Source organism: Mustela nigripes, chromosome 3 (genome assembly GCF_022355385.1).
Source record: "Mustela nigripes isolate SB6536 chromosome 3, MUSNIG.SB6536, whole genome shotgun sequence".
Taxonomy (NCBI): Eukaryota; Metazoa; Chordata; class Mammalia; order Carnivora; family Mustelidae; genus Mustela; species Mustela nigripes.
The window spans coordinates 120811411-120830996 of record NC_081559.1 but is presented as its reverse complement, the minus strand read 5'-3'; the positions used below and the strand labels follow the sequence as shown (position 1 = coordinate 120830996).

The 19586-nt window shown below is 39.6% G+C and overlaps 1 protein-coding gene across 1 annotated transcript in view; it reads left to right on the top strand.

Moving 5' to 3' along the window:
- Positions 1 to 16846: 16846 nt before the first annotated feature.
- Positions 16847 to 19586, top strand: part of OPRK1 (opioid receptor kappa 1) — a 30880-nt gene continuing 28140 nt past the window's right edge. The window contains exons 1-2 of the mRNA XM_059394576.1: positions 16847 to 17075; positions 17462 to 17731. Of these exons, the coding sequence (XP_059250559.1) occupies positions 17478 to 17731 (254 nt within the window). The 5' untranslated portion in view covers positions 16847 to 17075; positions 17462 to 17477. The remainder of the gene's footprint in view (positions 17076 to 17461; positions 17732 to 19586) is intronic.

Below are 19586 nucleotides of genomic sequence, written 5' to 3'. Positions count from 1 at the left end.
AGCACCAGCTTTTCTCTCTCTGTACACATGCCCACCGAAAAGGCATGGGTTTGGTTACTCCTGTATTGTGTGAGAATTGAATTAAAATTCAATAGCAAGAAGGCTATGAACCAAAAAGAGAACTCTTACCAGAAACCAGCCCTGCTGGCACCTTGATCTTGGACTCCCAGCTTCCAGAAAGTTGAGAAAATAAATTTCTGTTGTTTACACTCACCAGTCTGTGGCATATTGTGATGGTAGCTCTAGCTGACTAATACAAGCATACAATCCACCCTAAATAATAGGAGAATTATGTATAAAACACAAGGAAAAGAAACAGCCTATACAGGAAAAATTGTAAGAAAAAAAATTACAGAAAGCAGAAAATGTAATACAAAATAATATGAGATAATTGAGTCTAAACATATCTGTGAAGTTAATAAATATAAATGAACTTAATTCATCTATAAATGTATAAAAGACTTGAAATGGAATTAAAAGCCAAACCTCAGTTCTGTTCTATATGTAAGGGAAATTCCTAAACTGAAGTGATTCAGAAGAATTGCAGATAAAATGATGAAAAATTACACTAGAGAAATGCAAAAGAAAAAAAGAAAGCAGGAGTATTGATGTGTTAGCACATAAAATTCATTTTTTAAAAAGATTTCATTTATTTATTTGTCAGAGAGAGAGACAGAGAGAGAGCACAGGCAGGCAGAGAGAGAAGCAGACCCCCCTCTTGAGCAAGGAACCCAATGTGGGACTTGATTCAGAACCCTGAGATCATGATCTGAGCTAAAGGCAGACACTTAACTGACTGAGCTACCCAGGCATCCCTAACATGTAGGATTCAATTGTGGCATTTGTTGTGGCCTACTCAAAAGATAAAATCTCTAAGTAGGCAGGTGATCAACTTACTTGCATAGGAGAGAGCAATGAAGTTATGAAACTCCTCCATTTTATCTCAGATGAACCGAACTTATGTGCTATTTTCTAGGAAGCCTTGGCTCATATATCATAGGATACATAATTTAAGATTATTAAGTTATTTACCACAAACAACAGCCAGGAACATCCTGCTAAGAGCATTTAATAAATAAGGATATTCACCCTAGCTGTTTCCACTAATTTATTTTCTACAGCATCTGTTATGGCATGCTTACAAGTAATCAGACAGCCACCTGCCTCTATATATTACACAGGAGTACCCTCCAAATCCCATTACTGAAGAGAAATGAATTGCTGGCCGACTGCTTCACTTCTTTCTTCCTAGATATTAATATCAGACAACATAAAATACAGGACAGAAAGAACTACATTAATGTTAGTAAGTTAAATTTGCAAGGAAAACACAAGTTATAAATAACTATGAATGGCAATGCATCAGAAATATGGAAGTAATATCCATGAAACAGAATATAGAGGCACAAGGAACAGAAAGAAACACATTTCCGGTAAGGGAATTTAATTCAATTCTCACACAATACATCAAGTTGACAGTAAATAAATAAGAATACAAAAGACTAAAACAACGTGATTAGTAAGGTATGTCTGATCGACTTTTACTAACATCTGTATTTTTACATTGGAAAAATATTTTTGCTTCAAAAGCTTGAGGAACATTTATATTTACCTTCTGTTAAGTTGTAGAAACAAATTGGAATATGTATTGAAAAGGACAAAAAGAAAGAAAGAAGGAGGTGTGCCTTGGTGGCTCAGTGGGTTAGAGCCTCTGCCTTCAGCTCAGGTCATGATCCTAGAGTCCTGAGATGGAGCCCCACATGGGGCTCTCTGCTTGGAAGGGAGCCTTCTTCTGCCGCCCCTCCCACCCTTCTCTGCCTGCCTCTCTGCCTACTTGTGATCTCTGTCTGTGAAATAAATAAAATCTTTAAAAAAAAAAGAAAGAAAGAAAAGTTCAGATAACACTTATTTTATTTTTTTACATTTTAGTCATGATGGTATTAATAAATAACTCTTTAGATAAGTAGTAAATTTTCTTCAAATTCCAACTTGATATGTTGCACTCAAAATTAAGGGAAGCTTTTGGAGCAAAATTGTTTTACATGATACTTGTACATTGCTTAAATACTATTCATAATATAACTATGCATGTCCATTTAAATTGGGCAAAGAGTAGGAGACAAAAAGTGAATCCTACATTATATGTTTTAGGAGACTATTTTGACAATCCTCTGGTTGCAAGTAAGCCATATTTTTCAATTTAATTTTGTTAAAGATTTATTTATTTTATAGAGAGAGCAAATGTGAGTGGGGGGAGGGGTAGATGGATGGAGAGAATTGTTGAGCAGACTCCCAGCTGAGCAGTGGAGTTACATAGGGCTTGATCCCAGGACCCTGAGATCATGACCTGAACTGAAATCAAGAGTCAGCTGCTTAACCGACTGAGCTACCCAGGCACCTCTCAATATAATTATTTTTATTAAGGTATAATTGATAAATAAAATTTTCAAGTATTTAAAATACAATATGATCATTTCATTTACACATACATTGTGCAAGGACAGCACCACATCAATTCGACACATCCATAATCTTTTATTATTAATTTTTTAAAATGTTTTAAATTACTTTTCAGTGTACTAGAATTCATTGTTTATGCACCACACCCAGTGCTCCATGCAATACGTGCCCTCCACAATACCCACCACCAGGCTGGCCCAACTTCCCACCCCCCACCCCTTCAAAGCCCTCAGATTGTTTTTCAGAGTCCATAGTCTCTCATGGTTCATCTCCCCCTCCAATTTCCCTCAACTCCTTTCTCCTCTCCATCTCCCCATGTCTTCCATGTTATTTCTTATGCTCCACAAGTAAGTGAAACCATATGATAACTGACTCTCTCTGCTTGACTTATTTCACTCAGCAGAACCTTCTCCAGTCCAGTCCATGTTGATACAAAAATTGGGTATTCATCCTTTCTGATGGAGGCATAATACGCCATAATGTATATGAACCACATCGTCCTTATCCATTCATCTGTTGAAGAGCATCTTGGTTCTTTCCACAATTTGACAACTGTAGACATTGCTGCTATGAACATTGGGGTACAGATGGTCCTCCTTTTCACTACATCAGTATCTTTGGAGTAAATACCCAGTAGTGAAATTGCAGGGTCATAGGGAAGCTCTATTTTTAATTTCTTAAGGAATCTCCACACTGTTCTCCAAATTGGCTGCACCAACTTGCATTCCCACCAACAGTGCAAGAGGGTTCCCCTTTCTCCACATCTTCTCCAACACACGTTGTTTCCTGTCTTGTTTATTTTGACCATTCTAACTGGTGTAAGGTGGTATCTCAATGTGGTTTTAGTTTGAATTTCCCCGATGGCTAGTGATGATGAACATTTTTTCACGTGTCTGATAGCCATTTGTATGTCTTCATTGGAGAAGTGTCTGTTCATGTCTTCTGCCCATTTTTTGACATGATTATCTGTTTTGTGTGTGTTGAGTTTGAGGAGTTCTTTATAGATCCTGGATATCAACCTTTTGTCTGTACTGTCATTTGCAAATATCTTCTCCCATTCCATGGGCTGCCTCTTTGTTTTGTTAACTGTTTCCTTCGCTGTGTAGAAGCTTTTGATCTTGATGAAGTCCTAAAAGTTCATTTTCACTTTTGTTTCCATTGCCTTAGGAGACATATCTTGAGAGAAGTTGCTGTGGCTGATATTGAAGAGGCTGATATGATTCTGATGGATTCCTGTCTCACATTGAGGTCTTTCATCCATTTCGAGTTTATCTTTGTGTACGGTGTAAAAGAATGGTCTAGTTTCATTCTCCTACATATATCTGTCCAATTTTTCCAGCACCATTTATGGAAGAGACTGTCCTTTTTCCACTGTATATTTTTTTTTCCTGCTTTGTCGAAGATTATTTGACCATAGAGTTGAGGGTCTATATCTGGGCTCTCCACTCTGTTCCACTGGTCTACATATATCCATAATATCTTTTTTTTTTGGTGTGTGAAAACATTTGAGTTCTAATTTCTTAGCAAGTTTCACTTATAAATTACAGGGTTATCATTACGGTCATCATGTTATACCTTACATCCTCAGATTTTATTCATCTTATAATTGAAAATTTGTATCTGTTACAAAAACTCTCTATTTCCCTACCTCCCAGCCCTCTGCTTGCAAGAATTCACCTTTTTTTTTTTTTTCCTTTTAAGTTCCACAGTAAGTGTAACTATACGGTATTTGTCTTTTTTTTTTTTTTAAGATTTTATTTATTTATTTGACAGAGAGAGATCACAGTAGACAGAGAGGCAGGCAGAGATTGAGAGGGGGGAAGCAGGCTCCCCGCTGAGCAGAGATCCCGATGTGGGGCTCGATCCCAGGACCCTGGGATCATGACCTGAGCCGAAGGCAGAGGCTTAACCCACTGAGCCATCCAGGTGCCCCCGGTATTTGTCTTTTATGTCTGGCTCATTTCATTTAGCACAACACCTTCCATGTTATCACAAATAGCAGGGATTCCTAATTTCTTAAGACTGAATAATATTCCACATTTTCTGTATTCATTTATCAATTAATGGACACTAAAAGTTATTTCCATTCCTTTGCTATTGCAAACAATGTTGCATTGAGCATATGAGTACATATTATCTCCTCAAGATAATGGTTTTATCTCCTTTGGATATATACCCCAAACTGGGATTTCTGGATCATATGGAAATTCTATTTTTAATTTCTTGAGGAACCTCCACACTGTTTACCATAAACAAATTACTTGGTTGTAGATACTTCCTTTTTTCTTTTGTTTGTTTGTTTCTTTAAGGAAAGAGCACAAGAAGGGGGAGAAACGGAGGGAGAAGGAAAAGCAGACTCCTCACTGAGCAGGGAGCCAACATGGGTTCTGACCCCTGACCCCTGAGATCATGACCCAAGAACGAGGCAGCCTCCTAACCAACTTAGCCACCCAGGCACCCGAACTGTAGTTATTTTTAGTAGTTTTGTCTTTTAACTTTCACACTAGAGTTATAAACCATTTACCCACTACCATTACAACATTAGAATATTCTGAATTTAACTATACGCTTACCTATCTCAGAGTGATTTATACTTTTATAATATATTTTTCTTTTACTAGATAGTGTCCTATCATTTCAGTGTGAAAAACTACCTTTAACATTTTTTTATGTAAAACCAGTCTACTGCTGATGAATTCTACTGACTAAAAAACTGTCTGTCCTTCCATTTTAAAGGACAACTTTGCTAGGTTGAACATCCTTATTTGGCAGTTTTTTTCTCTTTTAGCACTTTGAATATGTCACCCCACTTTCTTCTGGTATGCAAAGTTTCCACTAAAAAATCCTCTTATAGTCTGTGGATATTCCCTTGTTTGTAAAAAGTGTTTCTCTCTTGCTGCTTTTAAGATTCCTTGCCTTTAATTTTTGACAATTTAATTACAATGTGTTTTTGTGTGGGTGTCTCAATTCATCTTGTTTACAACTTTCTGGGATTTCTTTATCTAGATGTCTATTTCTTTGCCCAGGTTAGAAAAATTTTCTATCATTATTTCTTTGAGTAAGCTTTCTGCCTTTTTTCTCTCTCTTCACCTTCTGGAACCCCTATAATGTGTATAGTGGAAAACTTCATAGTATCCCTTTATCTTTATTCCTTTCTAATCTTTTTTTTTCTTTTTGCTCTTTTATTTAGATGAATAAAACAGTAGCCCATTACTACTCTCTCTTCAAGTTGCCTTATCCATTTTTCATTTGATCTAGTTTTCTGTTTAACCTCTGTATTGCATTTTTTTCAGTTTAATTATTATATTCTTTAGCTCTACAGTTTTTGTTCTGTATTTTTAAAATATTTTTTATCTCTTTGCTGAAATTCTCACTTTGTTCATGCATTGTTCACACTCTGGGGTGTCTGCATGGCCTCTCCTGGGACAGCCGAGGGTAAGGTAGAAAGCAGTTGTTCAGAGGTCAAAGAGTACCTCAGTTTCTGGGAAACTAGTTATCTTCCACTTACTAACTTACCAGTTATCTTCCACTTACTAAATGATCATGGCTATGTGGCTTAAAACCTTGGAGCCCGTGTTTTAATTATAAAATAGAGATAGGGTTATTCTGTTTAAAGTACAAGGAAGCAGTTGGTCCAGTTCCTCAATGGACAGTACCTTTGTAAACCTACCCTAATGTCCTTGTTTGCTAAGTTATGCATGATGAATTATGGTTATTCCTGAATTAAAAGCTCCTGATCATCTTGCTGTCCTTGAAACTCTTGTTTTTATACATAAAATGAAGCCATAAAACAATAAGGCTCTTACTGAGTTTATGCAGAGAACTATATTGCCATGAAATGTAAGGAGACTCAATAAAATAAGTGAACTCTGTGGAAAGTAAGAATCAGATATCAATTAAAAGTATTTAATTTCAGTTTACCAAAGTAAAGTCTACAAAATTGTTATGGATCACAATTAGATTCAAGTCATCAACGAGTGGTATGCAAATAAATGTTTAACAACCAACTCTCTGGTAAACACTAACTAAACCCTGATTTGTAACATTTGCCAGTTTCTGAGGTGTAAATATACCTATCACTGCTTATTTCAGCTACAAATATGATGCTACTGAACATGAAGTTGGAAAGAGACAGGCAATAGTAGCCCATTAGATAGTTTCCCTTGTACTGATACAATAGCTCTACCTCCCAAGGCATGGATTATAGCAAAACATAAAAAAATAATAGGAAGTGACTCATTTTAAAGTATTTATTACCTTCATTTATAACATAATTTATTTAATTGTAAGTTTATATAATGTAACTTTTTTAAAAAGACTTTATTTATTTGCCAGAGAGAGAGACAGCCAGAAAGGAACAGAAGCAGGGGGAGTGGCAGAGGGAGAGAGAGAAGCAGGTTTCCTGCTGAGCAGGGAGCCTGATCCCAGTGTGATCTGAGCCAAAGGCAGACACTTGAGGACTAAGCCACACAGGTGCCCTGTAATGTAACTTTTAGTAATATCTGCTTTTAACAAATGATTAAATATCCCTAAAATGTTAGCAGCTGATTTCAGTATAGTACTCTATCTACCTTGTGATCAAATTATCCAACCTCTGAGAATTTATCCTACCTGTATACATATACAGTGACAGTATTGTTTCTGGCAGAAGGTGATGAAAATAATCTAAATTTCTATTTGTGAAGGATTTGTTACATAAACCCTGGTATACTCACAAAATGGAATGCTCTGGAGAAATTAGAGCAATTTTTAAAAGAATGAGAAAACTGTCTTGATATAGAAAGATCTCCAGTCTGTATGCTGTATGAAAAATGCATGGCTCAGGACAATGAATATTTTTTGTGTAAAAATGTAGAGAAAGCATTTTAATTATATCTGCATGAAAGGATTAAAAAAAAAAGAACACAGAGGAAACTCAAAAAGTAGTTTACTTCTATGAGGTAGGGATAGAAAAGGGGAGATAGAGGTAGGATAGGAAGGAGCAAAACATCTCAGTACCTTTGTAAACAGTTTGGATTTTTGGTTCATATTACTAAAGCAAGTAACAATCTTTTTAAACCAATAAAAAAGAATCTTTTTCTATATTAAACTATGCATGATATTTTCTTAATGACCAACTAAGCTTGATAAATTATACTATATTTTTAATTGTATTACTTTCACATGTGTGATATAATCCTGTTCATATCAATTACTTTTCTTCAAATAAACATATTTGCAGTACTTCACTTACTCAGTGTCTTTCTTTGACTTTACTGTGGAACTGACTAGTCTATCTTTCTACTTACTCTAGGTGTCTAAATATAACTCTTTTTTAGGGGAGTTTAACATACTAACATTGGGGAAATTTTTCAAAATAATTCCCATCGTGACCATTTCTCTGTTTCATAAAATATATTAACTAGCTCTTGCACAATAGACAATGAAGCCACAGTTCATACTTCAAAGTTAGAGTGAACACTTGACACACTTCTCACATTTTAATTTTACTCCTATGACTCATCTCTACCCTCATTCAAACTAAAATTTTGTACATCCTGAGGAGGTGAAAAGATCATTGGGTGGGATTCAAAAGAATGATTCTGTTTTTGGCTCCTCCACTTACTAAACGATCATGGCTATGTGGCTTAAAACCTTGGAGCCCGTGTTTTAATTATAAAATAGAGATAGGGTTATTCTGCTTAAAGTACAAGGAAGTTATCACATCCAACTGAAATACTGTTATATGAAGTACTTCGACAAAATCAAAAGCTTGCACAAAATCAAAAGCTTGCACAAATTTATGAAATACTGTTATATGAAGTACTTCGACAAAATCAAAAGCTTGCATTATTGCCATCAGTACAAGGAGATGCTCTGATATATGGCAAAGATTTTGAAAACAGTAACTTTGAAGTCAAACTGGGTTTCAATTTATTATTGAAAATTTTTATATGTCAATTCTATTTTTATTTACTTCTATCTCTTTACTTAAAGGAATATTTTATAGCACCTACTCCCTCTGCTGTTCAAATATTTTTGTTTTCATTTTCTGTTAAACTGGGGTCGAGAGGAGGGAGAAGAAGAAATCAGGAGTAAAAGCTAACAAAATTCACCTCTGTGTCACCTGATATACTATTGCAATTATCTCTTTCTTAGGGAGGATTATTCAAACATTCTGTACTTTTTTTTTTGTAGTTTGTAGAACTAAGCTTTGATCTTCTTCTCAAATATCACTCTTTGAGTATAGTCTGCAGCCTTTAATTTTAATGGCATATGCTGTAAAAAATGCTAGAAATTAGAGATCATTTTCTTATAAAACAAAGGAGTCAGTCAGAAATGGTTTCACTCTATGTCAGGAGTTATTGTGGCTTCTCCACCCAGGAGATTTTATTTCTAGACTATGAGAGTTAACTGAATAATTGTGAAATTTATTTGAAAACACATGACGTTTTTGGCAAGCCCTCGCTTCAAACACAAAGCTTATTTTGAGTCTAAACTCTCTGGAGTCATGAACTTAGAAATTTTGTTAAGCTCAGTGAGTTTATTGATCTTAATAAATGTACACAATACCACCTTAGATTCAAAAGAAACTACCAGCTTATTTTCTGCAGATTTATTATCCCTTGAGTTCTGTCACTTTGCTCATAATTTTGCTTTAAGTATGTAAGAAAAAGGGACAGAAAATGCTATTAAAGTAATAAGCCAAGGTGATATTAAGTCAAATGTAACCACTGTCTCAAATTAATGGTACCTTTCAAACACATGCTAAGATTCTATCAACACCTTTTCTGGTCTTAAGCCCATTCATCTCTTTTGGTTTTTTATTGTGAATGTAATATATAACCCACCATTACTCTTCATTCATTCATTCAATATATGTTTTGTAGATGCCAGATACTGTATTGGGAAATATTTGTGGTAATATCATTATCAATACTTACAAAGTCCAAATACTTTCCACACTTTGCATATAGCACAGTGAATTTGGTGAGGTTGAGTAAGGCATATGGGAGGGTGGGAGGAGTGTTTGTATTTATGTTTGTGGCTACATTCTGGGGTATCTGTTTAGCTTATCCTGAGCCATTCAAGGGGAAAACAGAAAGGGGCTATTCTGGGGTCAAAGATTCCCTCAGTTCCTGATAATCAGTTATCCTTCAAACTAGCTCTCAATTCCTCAATTGACAGGCTTTTATAAACCTGCCCTAAATGTCCTTGCTTGCAACATTGTGCATCAGTAGTTGTGATTATTTCTGAATTAAAAACTCCTGACCTTCTTGCTCTCTCTTGATATTCATGTTTTTATGCATGAAGTGAAATCATAAGACAGTTGTATGAACTATGAGCAATACAGATAATATGCTCATAGCTTTAAAGTGGCTCTTCTGATTCAGCTCTCAGAAGTTGAAGATCTGAAGTGCATCCAGCTGTTTTCAAGTAGAAGGGGGCAGTAAAGATGGAAGTAGAGCGGCGCCCTCCTCTTCTCTAGACCCAGCTGGGGTGGCTTCATCAGAGATGAAGAGATGGGTCAGGAATATCTACGAAAAGCATCTCCTGGGAGGATTCCCTTCTCACTATGTGTCTTCTAAGACAAATGATGGGCAAACACACACTGGGAAGAGAGCATGATTCCCAAAACAGCAATTCTCGTACAATTAATATAAGGCGTTAATTGGAGCTGTGCTAGGGATCCACAACGCTATTGGTTTGACAGAAATACACCAAATAAAGAGAAAAGAATCTCTTAAAATTCTAACATGTTTCTGCAAAAGGTTTTAGAAAAATAAAATTATATGAGATATGATATTACTGGCAGTCACATGGAAATTTTCTAATTCCTACAGATAATTTACACCATGCCTAATGAGCTGAGGTACAATGTGGCTTCAACATGTGTGGTCCCATGGCCTGGCAGGGTTGGATCAGTAGGCCATGTCTCTCCACAATAACCAGTGAAAACACCCCTTGGTCAGCACCAAGTACTGGTCATGGCCTACAGTGTGTGAAGAGTATGTTTTAATCTCAGTGGAAACACACACAGTGTTGATAATTAAAAGGGAGAAGAAATCTTTTCTTGGGAGTCTTTGTGTTGATGTTGTTTTGTGACACTAATGCATTGCTTCATCCATTCGAATATAACTCCAAGGTGAGCCAAGAAAGTCAAGGCTGGATAATACAGTATCTTTTCAGTTAATTAGGGTGTTAGGGAAGGTAGATTATCAAACACAAAAGTATAATGTTTCAAAATGAACTGAAAGAAAGTCACAAGAACTTCCTTCTCTATGATTGTAGGTGAAGTGTGACCAGGGTAACGTATGAGTCGCTTCTCCCAACTTCCTTCTTGCAGCACGGTGAGTATAATTAGCAAAGATCCTTGTGAATCAGGGAATGTGGGTCCTGAGAGTTACTGTAAACTCGGTAACTGAGAGAATTTTTTTAAGTTTTTGTTTTAATTCCAGTTAGTTAACATGCAGTATTACATTAGTTTCAGGTGTGCAATTTAGTGATTTAACACTTCCATACATCACCCAGTGCTTATCACAAGTGCCTTCCTAATAAAAAGATTGTAAGGTGTGGAAAGAGCTGAGGGAAATCAGGAAAGGAGGAATTGAGTACTTCCATGAGAGAAGCAGGAGAGAGGGGAGTTCTTCCACCTTTTGGCATGAAGGAAGAATTCTTGCAACCCTGAGAGGGTAGCAGTGTTGAGGGGGCTGCCACGCAGGAGTTGTTCCTTCACAGTGGCAGGCTGTCACAGGACCCTGGTGCAAGAACTATGGGATAAAAATGGGACTTCACTCTCCACCTGCCTTCTGATCTCTTGCCAGTATGCTTCTGTATCTGGACCCAACCAGTACTTTCTAGGCACAGGGCAGGATGAAGAGGACAGAGAGTGGATGTGTAGTGGCAAACAGAATTATCCGCATTGTTCTGGGGAAACAGGAAACCTGGTCTTCTCCTGCCTCTCCTGCCTCAGAGCTGGGTCCTTGACTCCTGAACGTCATATAGGCTGACAGCCTGGGGCCTTGTCACCCCACCCCATAGTGTGCTCTATTCCCTCACCTGGTGACTGGCCCAGTAGGGATCCTTTCTGTACCCACAGTGAGAACCAAAGTGAGGAATGGCCTTGGGTAGGGCAGAAGGCAAGTGTCTTTTCTACTAGCCAGCTGATATAGTCCTCATCTCCAGAGTGAGAGTTCCTTCAACAGAAAACCCTAATGTGGCTTTTCAGAATTTCATTACATTTAATTGTCTCTTCATTTTTGTTCCATTGCTCAAATAGAAAGCACACTTTTATTATAGATAATGCCAGGCCCTCAGTGACCTTTGCTGTGTCAAGTATCTTATTTTATATTCTCTGTCATGTGGACACTGTTGATCACCTCTCCTTGAAATTCTCTCTTCTCCAGATTTCCCTGACTCTGTTTTTCTTTCTCCTCCTTCATTTATGCCTATTATCAGTCCTCTTTGTGAGATCCCTATCCCTGCGGTGTGGTTTTTCGGCACTGTCTCATCAGCTTGCCTTTCTTGCCATCCTCACCCCGGCACCCTTATTCCTGTCCTTGGCTCTAACTGTCTTTCATCTCTCCAACACAGACTCTCCCCAGAGTTAGATGATCCTGCACCACATACACAAACAACTGCCTCATGGGTATCTCAAACACCGCTTTGCAAAACCTGGGCTCATTGCATTCTCCTCCCAGCTCGCTGTGACTTCTTCTACATTTCTTATCTCAGTTAATAGTGCTGTCCTCCACTTGGTCACCCAAGCATGAGCCTAAAGTAATTCCAGGCTCTTCATCCTCCCTAACTTCTATATTCATTTAAACTACAGGTTTTGCAAATCTAATTTCCTAAATGCTCCTCAAAACTACCATGTACCCTACTTGTGCAGCAATTACCTTGTTTTAGGGTTGAATCATCTCTCACCCAGACTATTATAGTAGTTCTAATATGTTTTTCCTTCAAATATGCCCTCCTCAAACCACCACTGCCTCCTTGCAAGCTACTCCTCAGTCTGTCCTTGGGACTCTCCACTTACATATTCCTCCGTCCTCCACCTGGCTCTCACCTCAATACCATCAGTGCTGCTAACACTGGGAACACTGTCATTTATTGCCTTGTGTTGCCATCATTTCTGTCACTCCCCAACCTAGCACCTGACATGAGACTGGCACTGAATTTTCAAATCTGTGGATCCAGTTGGATCAAGTGGCTCAGGGTTGGCAGCTTCAGGTTTAAGACTCAGCTCCTGACCACGGGAAAGTCCTCATTTTATCCCTTATTTATATAATATGCTGGTATCTGTCACACTAAGATGCCTTTTAGTGGTAACAGTACATGATGTTGATTCAATAAGGGACTCGTCACATCTGCTTTTTTTTTCTTCCAATACAGTATACAAATTAAAGATAAGTGATATTTCAAAAATCCCACATCTGAGCATACTATCCTCCTGCCTGAGACTCTTCATGTCCCTTCCTGTGTCTTACACTGAAATCCAAACCTTCAACCATATATTTGTTAGAGCTCAATCTTTATTTTTTTAAAGATTTATTTACCTATAAGAGAGAGATTGATAGGGAGAGAGAGTGAGAGAGAGATTGAGCACAAGCAGGAGGGGCAGAGGGAGAGGGACAGAGAATTCCAAGTGGACTCCAGGCTGAGCACGAAACCCACAGGACTCAATATCCTGACCTCAAGATCACAACCTGAGTGGAACTCAAGAGTCAGGTGCTCAACTGACTGAGCCGCCCAGTTGCCCCAGGGATCAGTGTAATTTTGACCTCTACTCTCACTTTATCTTGTGCCACACTTCCCTCGGTCACCAGGCTGAGATACCTTGGACTCCCCTCAGTTCCATAAATGTGTTTCACTTCTGCCCATGCAGGTTCTTCACATTTGCTAGAATGACCCTGCCTAGAATGTTCCTTTCTTCCTCTTCACCTGCAGTCTTGAAGTGGCAGCTTCAACACTACTTTGTTCTAAGGGACTTCCCTGATGCTTTTGTTGTGAGGACATCTGGTTTTCGGAGTCCCCCAAACATGTGCAGGCTCTATACCTGCAATAGCTCACAGGATGTCTTCATGACAAAGACACGAAGGGGACTTACATCTTTATTATGGCAATTTGAAGATAGAGTCTTGAAGAAGGGGAGCCTTTTATTTACTTCACACAAACTAATTGAATTCTTCATTGACTATCTTGTTTTATTAAATATGTTTCCTATAAAAGACTCACCAGTTAACTGTACTTGTTATTAATTAATTATTCATAAAATTTTAAAGATTTAGGTTCTGTCTCTCACACTAGATTGGATAATTTGGGAAAAACTGCCCTGTTTTGTTACTCCCTCGAGTCCTGCCTTCTCACCTGTATTCAGCAATATCTGATTAGTAACATGAAGGACACTGCTGCATTCTGGCTCCTCTGAGGCTGCACTGGCCACACTTGGGTCTTAAGCAAATGTAATTGCTGCCTTCAGCTGTATACTTATTGCAGGTTTATGTCTGTTTTTAGAGCCACAAAAAAGCCAGTTGATCATAGTTTACTGGTGGTATCCATAGTCATCCATAGTCTATACAATAGAAATGCCAAAGGACACACTCCCCAAGCTACTTTGTAGCATGAAGCAATAAGAATCACTGGGAACACATTTTGCAGCTTTAAAAGTACTTTACTTGTAGTTATAAGCTTAGTGGTAGCCCTGAGCAGAATGGCAGGTAACGATCAAGTGCGGGTAAGTTTAATAACATGTGCTTTGTATCAGTGCATAATACTATACAGCATTTTAGCAGTTTGTTTTTCCTCTCTATTTTATAGGCTCTTCTCCAATATTGTGATAAAATCTCATATTCCTGACAACCTGACTGCACATAAGCAGACTTCCTCACTGTGTTCAGAGACACAAGCCAGGTTCCCCTGGCAACTGAAGGTTTCTTAATGCTCTGCCCATTTTGGCTTCGCTTTATTTTGGCCATTAGTTTGGTAAAGAAAAGAAAAAAAAAAAAGGAGTATTCAAATGAAACAAAACTTCCTTTATCATAATTAGTAGTTTTTTTGCCTTCAAAAGGCTGTCCCAACTAGTAGAGTTTTCTTATTGGTGATCAGAATGAGAACATCATCTTATAGTTTAGAAGTACCAGGCTGAGTTCTGCATTCTGCTTTCATTATAGAGTACCTAGCAAACCTCTCTATACACACACACTATGGGAGGGCTAAAGTTCAAGTTATTGGAATTGTACAAACTTGGAAACTTCTTTAAAGTTTTTTTTAACCTCTTTAAAACTGTTAGGGTGCCTTAGTGGCTCAGTCGGTTAAGCCTTTGCCTTTGGCTCAGTTCATGATTTCAGGGTCCTGGGATCCAGCCCCACATTGGGTTCCCTGCTCAGTGGGGAGTCTGCTTCTCTCTCTCCCTCTGTCTCTGTTCTTCTGCCCCCCACACCCATTCATGCACTCTCTCTCAAATAAATAAATCTTAAAAAAAGAAAGTTTACTTATATCTTTTCAAGTAATACCTTTCCTGTTCCTCTTTTATATCTTTGCCAAATAACCCTTTCTCTATATATATTTTGTCTTTTGGGGAAGAGTTGTTCTGCATTTGCTCCCTTACATGAAACTATTCTGTGCAATCAGCATATGGCAAGGGCCAGAAACACCCGTGTTTGAGCCCAGCTCAGTAATGTTACCAGCTGTATGAGCCACCTGGGTGCTAAGTACAACAACAAAAATTAACCAATGTGGTGAATGCAAAAGCAAGATAGATATTGTAAATACTCTTTCAGAAGGGAGGGGGTTGAGGGGTTGGGTGAGCCTGGTGATGGCTATTATAGAGGGCATGCATTGCATGGAGCACTGGGTATGGTGCATAAACAATGAATTCTGGAATACTGAAAAGTAATAAAACAAAATGAAAACAAAACAAAATAAAAGTGTGTTGCACAGAGACAGTTGTAGGTATTTTCAATGCATGAAATAATAAATAAATAAATAGGTAGTAGACAGAAAGAGAGATGGATAATTCCGTCTTTCCTAGCTATTTTACTTAAACATATTATTTTTACTTTCTTACTTGGATACTGCTTAGTTTTCAAACACAATGTCTTCCTGGGTTAGTTTGGTGGTAGTTAGTTTGGGCAGGAAATGAGCCCCGAGACATCTGGAGATGATTCATCTGCCATCTTCCTAACACAGAAGTACCCTCAGACACATGGAGATCCCACCATTCTGATGTTTTGTCATCTTCTAATGAAAATCTGCAATCAAAACCTAAAAAACAATGTAAGATTTGATAATAATTTTCAAAACACCTATGATCCCAGGGTTGGAGGGATTCTTTTGGGCAAAGGAGAGCTTTGCTGTTGTTTTTTGAATCAAATTCCTAAGAAGAGCTGTGCATCTTGAGGTTAAGACCCTGGTGTCAAATGCCTCTTTGGGGATCACAGCATCTTGAATAAGGTAGGAGCTCTCTTCTGCAGTGGACTGATGAATGGAATGACTGTGTCAGCCTCCTGACTCCCATACCCAATTTGGGAAGGGGAAGCTCCCCACTGTCCTTCAGGACCTTCACTTCAGTGGTTGAGTCCTTGCTCCCCTGAACAACTTACCTTGGCCTTCCTTCATTTTTGTCATTGTTCCCTGGGTCTCTTTGTTGGAGGGCGTCTTTCACCCAGCAGAATCTGAGCAATCCTTGACTGGTGGAGTTAACCACAGAAATGACAATAACTGAATTTCTCTATGGGAGTTCAGGCTCTTGGGGGCTTCATAAATAAAGGCACTCTAGGGACAGAAAATTGATGACTGCAGGGAATAAAGAAAGAAAGAGACATTGTCAACTCCCCAGCCAACATCGAGGCCTGAGTAGGGAGAGTGTTTTACTTATTTGCAGGTAATAGCACGAGATACAGTTAATATCTGTGAGGTGCAGTCTGTGTGTCCTCTCAGAGAAGACTAGAAGGAATGGAAGGTACAGGAATATTCTATTTATGTATACTAAATCATTAATATCTTATGACCTGGTCTTATTCTAATTAGACTATTTTGCTACTTTATTTGGATGGGTCATTCAAATAAACAAAAGCATGTTTTTTCTCCTCCCTTGAAAGAAGACCTGCCTGGAGAATGAGGCCCGCAGTAGTTCTAGACTTTATTATAGATAATCTAGAAGCATGCTCCCATTGAGGCACATCCTTCCTTATTACTAAAACTAGAGGGAACAGCAGCTCTCAGTCTTTGGGCTGTCCAAGACAGGATTCTGTGGCTCTAGGTAGTTGGTGCTCACTGAGCCTCAGCTGGGGGCTTCCCGAGGCTGGGCAGTTAACCTCTGCAGGCCAAGCTGGGTTTGGGTGGGCGGCACGGGGCGGGGCGGGGCGCGGCCCGGGGCGGGGCTCCCCTGAGCTCTCCCCCCGCCCGGCCAGTGCTCCCGCCGAGTCCTAGCAGCAAAGGCCTGGCTGAGCCGCCGCAGGTTGTGGGGAGCCGCGTGAGCCGCGGCGACCGAGCTGGGTAGAAAAGGTACCTCTGTCGGAGCACTGAGCTTCGGCTGCGCGGCGACTCCGAGGGCTGAGCCGCTCCGGGAGCGCAAGGTTCCGCAGGGGCCAGGACGTCCCCTGAACCACTGCGCGGGTCTTCGGGAGCCCGAGGTAAGCTTCGGGCTTTTGACTTTCTAGGAGCAGTCCTGGGGAGCCAGGGCTCTGAGCTCGAGTGCTTTTTGTTCCTGGGGGCTCAGAGCATCAGTCTGGGGACAATTCCGCCAGGGGACCGTGCCTAGGAAAGGGCTGGAGGGGATTTCTGGAGCTGGGGAAGAGGAGCGAGCGCTGGCTGTCCGCCTCACCAGTACCCAGCGGCAGCGAGAGGTCCACCTTCCTTCTCCCGCCCCGGGGGACATGGCGCCGGAGTGGGCATCAGGGGGTCCCGGGCTTCGCGGGCTACTGGCCTCCGCGCGCTGGCCCGCGTGCGGGCAAAGTTTGCCTCTCTGGGTCCAGCTAGCTCTCGTGACCCCGCAGTTCTTCCTCTGCTTGCCCTCCAGCTGCAGTCGCCTGACCATGGAGTCCCCGGTCCAGATCTTCCGCGGGGAGCCGAGCCCCACCTGCTCCCCGAGCACCTGCCTGCTCCCAAACGGCAGCTGGCTGCCGGACTGGGCCGAGGCCGACCGCAACAGCAGCGGGGGCTCGGAGGGCGCGCCGCTGGAGTCCGCGCACATCTCTCCCGCCATCCCAGTCATCATCACGGCGGTCTACTCGGTGGTGTTCGTCGTGGGCTTGGTGGGCAACTCTCTGGTCATGTTCGTGATCATCCGGTGAGTGTGGGGTCCGGGCGCCGCAGTGGGTGGGGTCTGGAGGGAAGGTCGGGCTCTGCTGCCAGGACTGGAGGTTGGGGCTCCAGCCTGGTGGCGGAGACTCGTTGCAGTTCTTGCGGGGACCCCGGAGATTCTCAGAGGGTGGCCTCCTTGAAGTAAAGGATTTCCTGGAAGAGTTTTGGGTGGGGAACTGCGAAATTCACACGGGGCGAATCGCACAGCCAGGAGCTGTTTGAGCATTTGAACGACCCTCCTCTTCACCCACCCCCAACGCTGGCCCCTACTGAAAACTGTGGTCAGGCTAAGTACTAGGGTGTGGAGAAAGGTCAGTGTCTTCTGGAAAGGAAGCTAGTTCCTTTAACTGGCTTTTTTGCCTGGTTGCCCACGCCAGTTCGGAGCACTTTGGTCTGTCCTTTGCAAATAATTCTTAAGGTAAAATTCAGGCCCACGAATGCATTGGAGATAATTCAGAATTTTAAGTGACTCATCAGATTGGTATTATGGTTTATGAGCAAAAGTCAATATACTATTTAGAGTTGTTGGTATCCATGCATGAGCCCTTTTAGTACTGAAATATTTCCTTATTTATTTAGAATATCAGTGATTTTTTGGTAAATAAGCCATCCAATATCCAATATTTACCCTTTAAAGTGTGGGTAGTGGAGGTTTTCAAATATTGCTTTACTTTTTATTTTCCATCTAGAGAAGCAGATGGTTCTATTTTATTGTTCTTTGGTGGCATTACATTGAAGTCAGCTTCTAATTATAAATACCCAAATATCCACCTATATTTGCTAATTTTCTGGTAAGTGAAGCAATTCTTATTTCGGACTCTTTCAACAAAGAAAACAAGAAAAGGAAAAAAAAATCCCAACCTTGCTCTGGATGCCCTTTGATATATATGTATTTCCCTTTCTGGGAGAGTTGAGAGTGAATGAGGGGCTTTCATTCCTTTGAGAAGTCCTTGTGAAATAAGGGACACAAGTCACTCTTTTCAGAGGCATTGAAGGGATGAATAAAAACTACGTTCTTGTTTTTAAATTCTAACTTTAGCTCTATATTTTATACGACCCTTAAGAACACTATCTATAGTAGCATGAGTCTTGGGAAGTCATCATAATAAAAAATGCCCATTAAACTGTCTATCTAGATTTGAAAATGTCAGGTCTTTTATCTTCATCTGCGCTCCGGAACTAAAACTCATCATTTAGGCCTGTGAATACATATTTTAAATCTCATTTCACCTACAGTTAGTGCTTCTGGCTTATTAGCCTTGGTTTCCGTAACTGTGTATTGCATTTTTTGGGCATTTGCTCTATGATGAGTTAAAGGCTACAGAGGAAGAAAATATTTTAAAACACGTTGTTTTTCCAAATCATTAGTAATTTCAGGGTTGCTCACCTTTAGAGAGAAGATTATAGCAACCAAGAGAAAAGAAAAGACAGCTGTGTTTTCAATTACAATTAAAAATTTTAAAAATTCTTTGTTCAGAAGCTGTTGTTTTGTAATAAAACATTGTTAAATAAGAAGATGCTAAGAAAAAAAGAAATTGTTCCTACTTATATTTAAGTGCATGAGCAAAACATCTTACTGTTATTTGAATGAGCACCTGAAGTTTTGAGTTTGAGAAGAGCTTCTTAGTTGCTTAACAACTGTTTACATAACCGTACAGAATATGATCAAAAGGAATGAAGAATCCTAAAATGTGTGTAAAGACAACTCCATGGGGAACAGTAGACGTGTCAGAATGAAAACAGAATTATAGATTAACTAGGACCTTTAATAGCAAATATGAATATGAAGAAATAGAAATAGAAATGAAATATAAATATATATAACAATTACATATAATTAC